This window comes from Lycorma delicatula, chromosome 1 (genome assembly GCF_047948215.1).
Source record: "Lycorma delicatula isolate Av1 chromosome 1, ASM4794821v1, whole genome shotgun sequence".
Lineage (NCBI taxonomy): Eukaryota > Metazoa > Arthropoda > Insecta > Hemiptera > Fulgoridae > Lycorma > Lycorma delicatula.
In genome coordinates, this window is record NC_134455.1 from 293066124 (window position 1) to 293079404 (window position 13281).

The 13281-nt window shown below is 29.2% G+C and overlaps 1 protein-coding gene across 1 annotated transcript in view; it reads left to right on the forward strand.

The window, feature by feature from the left end:
- The window catches only part of LOC142332775 (DNA-dependent protein kinase catalytic subunit-like), a 366245-nt gene that overhangs the window by 294534 nt on the left and 58430 nt on the right, over positions 1 to 13281 (forward strand). The window contains exons 54-56 of the mRNA XM_075379394.1: positions 4694 to 4817; positions 8722 to 8905; positions 12140 to 12327. Of these exons, the coding sequence (XP_075235509.1) occupies positions 4694 to 4817; positions 8722 to 8905; positions 12140 to 12327 (496 nt within the window). The remainder of the gene's footprint in view (positions 1 to 4693; positions 4818 to 8721; positions 8906 to 12139; positions 12328 to 13281) is intronic.

Genomic DNA, 13281 nt, shown 5'->3' on the forward strand with positions numbered 1-13281 from the left:
CACCGATCCCATCAACACCCGGATCCTTGTTGGGGCGTGCGGCTTTGATTGCAGTGAAAACCTCCGCCTCAGTGACTTGGTCTATTTCTAGTGGGGCGTCCTCCACCTGTGCTAAATAATCTACAAGGAAGGACTCCACCTCGGTTGTGTGGTCGTCATTCGGGGCGAGAGGGGGGTTTGGAGTAAGTTGATTCTCCAGTGTGTTGGCGAAAACCTCCACCTCCGAATATGCCAAAAGGCCTCGTTGCCCCACAACCGGGTGGCGGGGCTTTTTTCCTTTTCGTAGTTTTTTGTTTAGCCTGAACACCGAGGAGTGATCGTCTGAGACCGAAGCGAGGTATTCGTTCCACGAATCCTCTCGATGTTGTGCTAGCAGCTGTTTCACTCTGTCCGTTTGAATATAAAAAGTCCTTTTTTCATCAGGGGATAGGGTAATTCGGTATCTCCTCGTTCATGACATGTGGTGGGAGATTATTACGGATAGGCCTCGTGGACTTTTCCGTAGAGCTGTTTGACAGAGCCTCAGTCATTGACGATGTGATGCATTCGACCATGTTGTCGATTTCCTCCAGTGTGGTCAGGAGTTCAGGATGCGCTGATCTGTAATCCCGTTGGAGAGTTTCATAGAACCTTTTCCAATTCACTGATCTTCGGGGTATAGTCGCCCCCTACTTGGCCCAACTCCAATAATACAGGAGAGTGGTCCTAGCTGAGGTCTTCTATTGTTTTAATCATGACCGTAGTTGTTACCGCCTTCATGATTGCGATGTCGAGTACATCAGATCTCGATCTGCCTGTTCGATGAACGAAGGTGGGCACCTCGGGTCCTATAACGACTAACTGGCGTGCTCGTGCTCTTTTGTGTAGCAATCTGCCATTTGCACTTGTCAAACTGCTATTTCAAGACTCGTGCTTAGCGTTGAGGTCATCCATGAGTACTATAGCCCCATCCCAATTTTCTAGAACGGCATCTAGATCTGCGCCGAGTACTGCTGAGTTTGGTTTATTATCAGCCAATACACCATGCCTAGATGTCAGAGTTTAAGTTAGAATATGCATACTTTTTAAATCTTGTAGAGAAATATCATGGTTAATGTTTTTTTCATTAAAGGAAAAAGGTCATATTTTTCATTAGCATTTTCTGGTTTAAATGACAACTGGCCCACATTAAAAATTAATTACATGTCCCTTTCTTAAAATACTTTGAAGTAAAAAAAGGATTGAATAATTCTTCATATACACAAAGCAGTTTATTTATTTTTTGTTTTATTTTAAAGGAAGAGCATTTAGACTGAAGTAAGAGTTTTTTTTTCTGTAAGTTTGGTAACTTTGAAATCATTACTGTATTATAAATTAGTTCATGGATTTTTAAATAAAAATAATCGTAGTTATATTCTAAGTTTAATTTCCAGTTTTGATGTGTTTTTTATTTTTTTATCTGACTACTGTTTATGTAGCTATCATTCAGTTAAAAAATGAGGATTTGTTACTCAGATAGTAATTCTTATACTTTTAATGTGGAATAGATTGAGAAAAAAATCAGTAATAAATAAATGGAAATGCTTTTAAAAAGTGAAAATGTACCTATGTTCAGTGTCCTTAAGAATCAATCTTGAAATACAAGTTAGCTTTTTACCACCAATTATTGGACTGATTTGATTCATATAAGTTACAGTTTCTATTATTTGGTTGTAAATACTCTTGATAACTTTGTTATTAGAGTTTAGTTAACACGTTCATGACGCCCACCAAAATACATAGGTTTTTTATTTGCCATAGTTATTTACATGTATACTTACAAAAATCCATAAATTTTCTTTTTACTTTTTTAGTTTATATTTGATGAAATATACATGAAACAAGCATAATTTCAAAGAAATAAAACTCCAATCATATGTTTTATTAATTTTTTTGCATGTACCTAACAGGGTACACAATGTGTCTCTGTTATGATATATAACTTCTGGGCATCGTGCACCCACATGGGTTCACGAGCTGTCTTATTTCTCTGAGTCTGCCCTAGGTGAGCCACTAGTTGCACAGACACTTGGCAGTTCCCATCTACGCTTTTACATCGTACAGTGATGTGTGTTTGAAGTTATAAGTCAGTATTGTTTTAGATTATTGTGTTGTATTTTACGTGAACCAAAACACGGATCCCAGTGAAATATCCAGTGCTTTAGTTGAGTCTATGGATGAACTAGAACTAAGTAATTTTGAAGAATCCGGCAGTGAATACATCCCCTTGTCAGGTCATGACAGTGACAAAAATCTGAAGACAAACAAGGAAATGTTGAGAGTTTCAGTATTTCTCAAAGTTTTTAAGATAACTTCGTTATTGAAGATAATGGTAATGTATATATTGTAGATATTCTTAATTTAAGTAATGTAGATTTTGTGATTGAAAGTGTAGTAGGTGGCCAAGGAGACCTAGGTTTAGCTGTAAATGCTACTGATCAACCTGACCAAACAGTATAAGAAAATGTATGGGGAGATTGTTTGTACACTATAAGACAATTTCCTTTCACTGGTAGAAATGGTGTACAATATGATTTCAACTGATCAGACCCTTTGATAATGTACAAGCAATTTCTAACTGAAGATATCATAGATCATGTTGTACAGGAAACAAATAGATTTGTACACAAAAGTTGTACCAAGTTATAAAATGGCTTGACAAGAAACGTGTTCTAATGGTTTCCACAAGAGCAGAAAATACCGATAATTTGGCTTATTCAGGTAAACATAGCAGGAAGGGGGAGGAAGTTCTCAAACCAACTGCTGTATTGGGATACAACAAAATTGAAAAAGATGTTGGCATTTCTGACAAAGTGTTAGTTATTTTCTATAAAGGCCTAGATCAACGAAGAAAATGGGAAATGTTAGGCTTCTAAGAGGAGTTAATTGTAAGCTAATATCAGCTATAGATGATGAAAACAATGCCAATATTCCGCCAGTTTCTATAGCAGTACCAGAGGTATAGCGGCATCAAAAGCCAAAAAAACCATAGCCTCATAAAAAGGGAGAGTCCAGTTCACAACACAAGAAAACGATGCCTGGCTTGCTATGAAAATCTGACTAGAAACTAGTACAAAAGAAACCAGAAAAAAGCCAAAAAGGTGACGACTATATTGCAAATACTGTCCAAGCACATCATCGATGTTCCTGCAATATCTTAATATAAAACAATGTAGTTTCCATGGATACAAAATCGAATGTTTTTTGTAAATTATCTCACTTATTTAATTTTGTTTGTTTTCATATTTTATTTCCACTTCACTTTGTAAACAAAAACCATTTACTGTATTTCATTTTATAACTTCAAAAAAAAGTTATAATTTAGAATTTGTATTAATGCAAAGTTTGAAATATTTATTTTATAAACTTGTATTATATAGTTCTTTTCATGACACTTCTAATTTGCTGTTGTATGATTTTAAATGTCTACAATAGAGCCAGACTGAAAATAAATGCTATATGAAACCTGTGAAAATGTGTACCTCGTTGGGCACACGACCACTTTACTAATGAGCAGAGTACGCCCCTACAGGTACATAACATCTTTAAAAAAAAAAAGTTGTGTACTTGTATGGGCGCACAATGCCATGAATGTGTTAATGCCATTATCAAGATAATCCAAAATTAGTTGTTGTTAATTACAAACAACTAACCAGTCCGTTTAAATGGTCTAATAAGAGGCAGTACATAAAAAAAAATTGTTCAGCAGCTGTTGCTTAACAATTTGACTCTTATAGATAGGGATTTCACTGCTATAGGTATGTTACTCAGGTTGTTATGGCTGCTTTTCTAGCTGTGTTAGAGGAACTTGGTCAACAAAAATGTTATGGGATGCATTACACTCATGATGCACATTAACTTATATTACATCCTCTTTATAGGACAATAGTCAACAGCCATCTTAATTTTGATCATTTTTTAAAATTGTTATCAATATTTGAAGTAAATATTTGTTTTCATTTATCGTTAATGATTTCTAACAAGTTAACAATTTAGTAAACCTTCAAAATTTTTGAAAATTTTGTTAAAATCCATCCAGTTTATAAGTTGTGTGTGTAATAGTTAATATATACTATTATTATTGTACATTGTAAAAGATTTGAAAATGAAAGCAAAAATTTATCAATTTATTGGTGTTAGAAATCAGATCATTCAAAGCAAAGGACTTCCTAACATTTTCTTTTTTATATTATTTTTTGAAAACAAAAAAAAACATTCTGTATCATCACCATTGAGGTTGATTCGAAAACTCCAAAACCAGAGATGTGTAATAATATCTAACAATACATCATGTAATGAAAAATTTTAAATAAAAAAGAAGTGCATTTTATTGTTTACTGTAGTACATTATCAGAGTAAAGTAAATTTATTTATTTAATGCTAACAATTTGAAAGTATACAGGTCAGGGCCACAGTTGTTTTCATGATAAATCTACAATACATGAAAAATTGTTTATACATATCATGTCTTGTCTCTTGCTAAAATTTCATCTTTTTCAAAACAATTAAATTTTCCTATTGACCTATTAGTAGCTGTTTTATCTGTGTTAAAATTGATTGTTCTTTTAAACATACCACATAAGTTTAATTTATAATGAGCAATAACTTCTATTAATCCATTCTGAACTTTATTTTGAATATTATATATATTTTTAAAACCCTTTCTTTGTTGTAGCTCACTAATGGTAACAGTGAATTATGGTACCTGAGTAAAAGTAAAAACAGACTTCTTCTTGCCAGAAGGACTGAAGATATTTTTCAACATTTTAAAACAGCCATTACTGCGTGGAAAGATATAAGTAAGTTGTAGGAACTGTCTATAATACCAAAAAATTGTTAGCTTTCCCTTTGGAAAAATCATTGTTATTATACCTTTTTTTTTATTACTGCATTCCTCAAGACTTATCCAAGCAGCTTGCCAAAATTTAATCATATTCTAGCAAGTTTATCAACCTCCTTTTCAAGTTGAATTCAAATGAAGTAATTCATATTGATGGTTCTAGTTAAGTGGAATTACATTTGTCAGCAAGCATGCATGTTTGGCATACCTCATCAGAACAGCATATTTACTTCATGTCCCCATAACACATGGATGAGATATGTCATCTATTTTTGTTTTTTGATTCAGTTTGAACATCTGATGTATGTATAAAATCATGTTAGTTTACATATCTATACTATTTGATTCCAAATTGCATGCCAGTTTCTCAGGGGATGATTTATATAGCCAAAAATAAGAAAAAAAGTTCATATCAACATAGGTCAGAAAACAGTTCATTAGAAAGTTTCGGCTCTCAAAACATTTCGCTCTGCTTTCTGTTTTCTCTGTGAAATTAAACTGTATCTTGGGATACTAATCAAGGGGTAAATTTGGTGCTACCTTATGATTTTTGTTCTAAGAAATTGAATAAAAGTGGTCCCAGACCTCTATCTCTTTTAGGTTTTAAGAAAAACAGGGTAAAACACAAAAATGTTTTGTGAGAGAATATACTTTTTGGTTTGGAATAAAATAACTTTGTTAATTTATCAATAAGCAATAAAAATGACTAATTAACTTTGTAGAGAATTTAATTCTGAGAAAATTGATGTAAATAACATCTATTAAAATCAAACACAAATTTGAGAAGTTCAACTTTAATTAGAAACAAAACATACTTACATATGGATCAATTATTATTTCAATGGTTGAATTTGATGTCTACATTACTGTACTATATTTCCATATTGGCTTTAACTACAGTTAAGTTGGGAGTCATTTACATTCCCACCTATATCCATGTACATATTTATTGTAAATACGATTTAATTTAATATTTAATCACTTGTTTTAACAAATGTTTTAGCAGATCATTTCACAGCACATTAACAACATTTTTTTTAACTTTATTTTTTGCCTTACAAAAATTATTTCTGATTGTTTACTTTATTTCTTCTTTTTATTTATGTGAGGTCTGTAACAATTTGTTGCTTGCCTGTAAGATTTAAAAAAAAATCAAATAATAAATTACTCAGTGAAAATAAAAGAAGCTATTATTTATTTATTTATTAAAAAAATCATGTGTTTACACATATATTATTCCTTATACCGCAGATTTGCAGGCTTTCATAATTTTTTTTTTTACATAGTTTTTTTGGTTGTTCGGAAGTATAAATTGCTCACTTATTGTTTTAAACACTTTAGAATACAAATTAAATTTTATTTTTAATGATATAGAACCCCTATCCACATTTCAGGAACTAGGTTTTTTTTCAGATATGGTATTTATTTAAATCCAGCTTGTATTTTTAAAAATATGTTTGTAACCAATTCCAACCATTTGAAACATAAAATTGATTTTACATGATTTTTAATGTTGTACTCTTTTTACTCCCTATGGAAAAGTTTTAATTTTTCCTCGCATTGTTCTTGGGCCCAGAAAATGTCTGCCAAATTTTTAATAATCATAAGTGTCTTTTTAACACAATTGTTTTTTTTTTTTATTTCTGGTCAGAATAATGATTTTACCTGTAAACTGTACCTATTATAAGTCGATAGTTTTACGGTATCTGAAACATTTCATGAAGTAATATTTAATTTAAAAAATTAAATTTGTGTAATAAAATATTAGCTTATGCAACATTTAATAAACCTATTTGTGTTAGTTTACAGTATTTTTTATTACTGTATAAAACATTTATTTTCTGTATTTATCATTGTTTTTAATTGTAACTCTTTTCACCCAATTAAAACATATTTATATAGTCAGTTAACTGGCCAATCCTCACACACACACATATATATATATATATATATATTTTTTTTTTTTTCTAAAGTCAGTACTTCGACACATATTCCCCTGTACCAATATATTGTATTTTTTATAATCAAAAACCAACTTGAACAACCCAAGTACAGAATTACAAAGGAAATGAAATGACGCTTACCTTATTTTTCTTTTCTTTATTCCAGTTACATTTTCGTGGGATCCCACATCATCAGTTGTATATAAATTATGTAAAATTACATATCAAAACACAACAATATTTTTATTTTATTTTTTTAATTAAAATTAAAATTACTGTCATATATAGAAAACATGAAGTCAATTAAGTAGAATAATTAAATATATTTAAATATGATGTCAATTAAGAATTAAAAATTAAAATTAACTTTAAAAATAAAATAATTAGAAGAGGTATACCATGTAACCTGGCCAGCCAATGTTATATTACTCAGTATGTACTATATATTACTGATGATGTGGGATTGTAATGTACTGTACATTACTGATGATGCAGGATCCTGTGAAAGTGCCATTGGAATAAAGAAAAGAAAAATAAGGTATCATTTCATTTACTTTGTAATTCTATACATGGGTTGTTCAAGTTGGATTTAGTTTATAAAAAATACAATATATATATATATATATATATATATATATATATATATATATATATATGGCTTTCCATGTGGTACATTTTAATCCTAGTTTGAAATGTGTTGAATTGCTTAGATTGTTTTAAGACATCTGCAGACCTATTTTTATCATTTTAAGTGATATTGATTAAGTTGATTGTTGTCTTTGTTAGCGTCTAAAGATGACCAACAGAATGCAGAAATGAGGGAACTGAGAGTTCTGCGGGTGTGTAGAACTATCAGGTTGTAAAGGTTTCATCTATTTTCTTATCTAGGACCCTGCTGTTTAATTGGTTTTTAGCTACTATATAATTGTTTTCTTGAATTGATAAACTGTCCATTTTAACAGGCACTGCTACGATGTGGCCATCTTAATACACTTAAGTTTAATTTATGGTAAGTAACACAATTGATTGTCTTAATTCTATACAAGTATGTTCTTGACAGTTAATATTCAGAACTATTTAGCAGCTTTTTAGTATAATCTTCTCAGGAACCCAATGTACTTGGCATTTAGTAAGTAGTTTCCTTTTAAATTTGAAAACTATATTTTTCATTTGAGATTTATAAATTAGTTTTTCTTGCTGTACTGTAGTGTACATTGCAGCAGTAAGTTTTTCCTGGTTAATGGATATTCAGTATGTAAGTTTATTTACAGTGTTGAACCAGTAAAATAAAAATATGCTTTATAAAAGGGTTCCAAAAAGTTGGATTCCTTTTAATACCAGTTAATTTTTTTGTATAGTATAAATAATTCTTATAAATCCTGTTTTTAAGAATAGAAAATCATTCTATAAATGTTAATTCAAAGAAGATTTATTAATGGACATAGCCTTGTACAAAAATTAACAATTTTGTTTAAAAAAAAAGACAGTACTTCATGATAGCATCAACATACGCAGAATCTGTCCTTTTTCAGATTTTATGTTTTTACTTTCACAATATTCTTTTAAATGAAAAAAGGCTTATTCAGAAATTATGTATTAAATAACATAAATTTACATATATATTAATTTTCATTGGATTATAGCAGTCTGTTTAATATTATCTGTATGTGGTGTAATATTTTTCTTATCAGATGCTTTTTTTCTATAAACAATCACCTAGCCACGTAGTCACTTAATTCAGTTTTCTTCTTAACCAGTATTCTTAAACCAAACTCTTCATGTGGTGCAGTCTGCTTGTATGATCATTTATTAGTATGCATTCAGACATAAAAACGAATTTGGTTTATTAAATTTCACTGTGAGGGATTAAATTTGTAATTAAAGAATTTTCCTTTTAATATTTTCTAATTTTTATTTCAGATAGAATAGAGAATAGCAAAGATCTCTCACTGAAACTATCTTGGCATTGTCACATCACTGAAATATGTAAAGATATTTTTTCTTGGATTAAACAGAATCCTATACAGTGGTCTGAATTAGGAAATTATCATCATGAAGAAAAAGTTTGGTTGTTGGAAAAGACTTTGTTACAAAATTGTGATAGGTAATAGCATTTACTTTATGAATAGTCTCTTACTTAAGATAACTAATTATAAACTTATTTTATTTATAAAATCTTTCTAATAAGCAAGATAATATAAAGGAATTGAGTTTGTGGAACTTATTCAGTATGGATTTAAAAATTTTATATGGTTGGCTGGTTGGTTGAATGCAACTTTATTAGTCTCTTGTTCTAATATTATATGAACTTGATTCCTAGAAATAGTCAGTTTTTTTATCACGTTATGCATCACTGTGGGGTTTTTAATTTATTACGCATGTACTTGATGTATATAACAAATTAATAAAATAATTTAAAAAGTTTGGTAAAAGTAATTTGCGAAATTGCTTGATATCAATAAGCGTATTGTTGCTACTGAATTTTACTTTCTTAAATCATTTATTTTCTTTTACAAAAACAGGTGATAAATGCTCTGTAACTGCTGCTGATGCATGCTAATGCTATGCCTAACCGAGATTCAAACCCAGAGACCATTTCACCATTCTGCCTCAGAGATCGGCTTAATTAAAAATCAAACAATCAAAATATTAATAAAATATCCATACTTGTGAATGAATTCTATATATTATCAAGACAAGCTAGCTTTTGAGAAAAAGCAGAGGAAAAGTATTGTTATTTAAAAAAAAAAAAAGTTACTCATGTAAACTTTAATATTTTGTGAGGTGTTGAATTCAATAATGCAGAAAACTAAATTGTTTATATGCAAGGATGTAAAGGAATAAAGGAATTTAATATTATAACTTAAAAAATAAAACATATAAATAAAAAAACAGACCAAATATACATTAAATTTTGAAACACTTCTTCTTTAATTTCAAAATCAATGAAAAACTTGTTGATGTAATAAAACAAAACTCTTGTTTGTTTAAATGTAGTCCATTTAGTCATCAAAATGACTCATTCAGTGATATTTTTTAGTGATTAAATATATCAAAAAAATCTTTTTTATTGGGGGTTCCCCCTAAATAAGTCATTAACACGTAAGAATAGTTTTCATTTCTCATATGAGTATTTTTTTCGAAGTAATTTTATGTTCAGAAGTCTCGAATATCATTGGGAAATGTTTAATTTTATTTTATTATACATTGACAGAGTTGAATTTATATAAATTTTGTGGTGTGAATACAATTCATTCCAAAAATTTATCTTTCATGCCATTTATCTTTTATATGTCTACACACTATAATTTATTTATACTTTTTGTAATTTATATCAAATTTTTTGTTGGCAGTAGCAATATTTACTTTACAATCCAGTTAGTGAACTTGTTAAAATAGCAATTTTTTAAAACGTGATTTTAAATTATTACATTAATTAAGAATTGAAATTTTTTTTTTTTTTAATTTTCTGATCAAAATTAATAAATGCTTTATTTAGTTACAGTGTGTGTTGATACCAGATATTTTAATATTTTGAGCCTATTCTCACTTGCCGACAGGTACATCAAAACTTCACTATGGGACATGCTCATAGGAATCATATTTATATTTTGTAGAAATTATGTAAAAGAATTGATTCTTTTCTATCTGTAGTGTGAACCACCATATAATTACTTGCCAATGAACTCTGTATTATTGAACTAAAATAATCATCTATCATTGATCTGTAACATAATATACAATGAATTGTTTAACAAAGTAAAGGAAAATTAAATAGAATAATTTTTGTTGTGCAGTGGGAATTTATATAATGAACTCTAAAAAGCGATAAACTATTAATCAGTCGTGATAATTAGGCATAGAATATTTTTTTTTTTTTTAACTTTAAAAAAGGATCTTTAGTTCTTTTGAAGAAAATGTAATTGGTAAGATAAATTATCATAGATGTAATAATTTGTGCATCTACATCCTTTCTTACTTTTTCTTGTTTAGCCTCTGGTAATTACCTTTCAGATAATACTTCAGAGGATGAATGAGTATGATGTATGTGAGTGTAAGTGAAGTGTAGTCTTATACAGTCTCAGTTCGACCATTCCTGAGATGTGGTTAATTGAAAACCAACCACCAAAGAACACCGGTCCCCAAGATCTAGTATTCAAATCCGTGTAAAAATAACTGACTTTACTAGGACTTGAACGCTGGAACTCTTGACTTCCAAATCAGCTGATTTGGGAAGATGTCTTCACCACTAGACGGTGGATGCGCATCTACATCCTAATTTTTGTATTCTTACTAAAAGTAATGTTTTATAATATCGCAATATTTTTCAGACATAGTGGAATTCAGTATTACTGGATTTAATTTATTTTAAGTGAATAAAATTTAAATTTTTAATAGATACAATAACCAAAAAAAAATTTATGTGGACACCACGTGACTTACTTGTATGTCTATTAAACTACATGTACACATTTTTTTAAAATGAAAAGTACTTAAAATTTTATTTCATTAATAACTGCTGATATTTTTTCATGTTTTTTTTTTTATTTTTATTGTTATTAAATTATTATTTATTGTAAAAGTTTTTTTACAGTCAGAGGTTAAATTATTAATAAATCAATATATTTAAATTAAAGAAAAAAATTTAAAAAAAAGGAGATGAAGTCGGATTTGAACCGATGTGCCTTCGCCTTGTAAGATCAAATATTTCATTAATTAAAATTTTATTTGGCTATTACTCTGGAACCAATGAAAATATGTACCACTTATGATGTATTGTTGAAAAGCTCTCAATGAGGGCTTATTACTGCAGTTAACAAAAAGTCCAAAATCAAAACTTTTATGGGTTTTGGACACTTTTGGTGCAGTCGATTGTAATCAAAAGAGGAGGTGAACAACTAGATGTTATAACAGTACTAAATCCAAAATTTCATCATCCTACTGCTAATTATTTTTGAGTTATGTGAGATACATATGTACATACATACAGACATCATTCGAAAATAATTAAAATGGATTCAGGGATAGTCAAACTGGATATTTCTATTGAAATCTGGAAACCAAAATTTTTTGCAATCACAATACTTCCTTTATTTCGTAGAAGGAAGTAAAAATAAGATTTTTAAAGAACAAATTATAAAAATTCTGCAGGATATATCTGAAATTATTAATAATTTTATATTTTAAATTATGAACTGAACATTTTTTTGTCATCCGGGGTTCTCCATTACCTGTAAAAAGTGATTCATTGTGATAATAGAATTTTACATTGATGAAATAGATTAGTATTAGATAAGTCCATAGTGGAATTTTATAATACCTTTCAAAATCATTTCAGACCCGAGATTGTAATTGAACATCTTTACAGAATTGGATTACAAAATTTGCAGGAAGCAACTAAAATTGTTAATGAATTTTGTGCTTTGAGAGCAAAAACAGAGCTGCAACAACAAAAATATTTATCTGAAACAGCAGAAACTTATTTAACATTAGCAAAATATTGTATGAAGCATCAGCGTGTTGATGGTAAGGTATATTTCCTGCTTACCTAATTATAGATCTGCTTATTTAAGATAGTACAGTAGTACCACTGTTGTCCATTCCGTGTTTAACTGACTCTCCAGGTTAATCGCTGAACCCCTTAAAATTACCGTTTAACAAACAACCCTCGTTTAAAAATTAATTATTTTTTATAAAATAATTAATTTTTCAACTTATTTTTTATAATTAAATTTATATGATGTATTAGTTACATGCTGTAATAATTAGGCCCACATGCAAAGGAAAGATTTTTATTAAACGTAAAATGTAGTGCACACATAAACTTTATTCACTACTGTATGGCACCATGTCTGACTTAAACATTTCCTCAACTAGCTTAAACAAAAAATAATTACACTTTTATCTCTCACGTTTATTTTTATGTCGATATATTAAATGGTTTTATTTAAAAACTTTTTCAATATGATGTCATAACTGTTGTAATCTCAAAGTGAACACTCAAAATCATCACATCAGTTGCATTTTGAATGGTGTGGTATAAAGTGGTGTCTGTATAGTGAAAAACTATTTTCTACAGTAGATACATATTATAACGTTACGAAAAATAACCGTATTTTATGTAAAGCACATACATTGTGTAGGATATTTTGTTGGTGTACATTAAGTTTTAGTTTAAATTCAGTACAGTAATTTGTAAGATTCCTTTTTATTCTTGTTAATTCAGTAGAGTGTAATGAGTTTCTTATGCACAAATAGCTACAAAAATTTAGTTTTAGTTGCAAATTTTTAAAATTCCGTACAGTTTAGTTTTTATCTGTATTTACAGTTATGAGTTGAAAAAGAAAATGTGTGGTAATTTCAATTGAAACTAAACTGAAAGCATTAGAACAATTATATAAAGGTCAGTGTAAAATCAGTGGCATTAGATTTAAATGTGGAGGAAACAAGGTTAAAGATTAGGAAAAAAACTGTTCACAG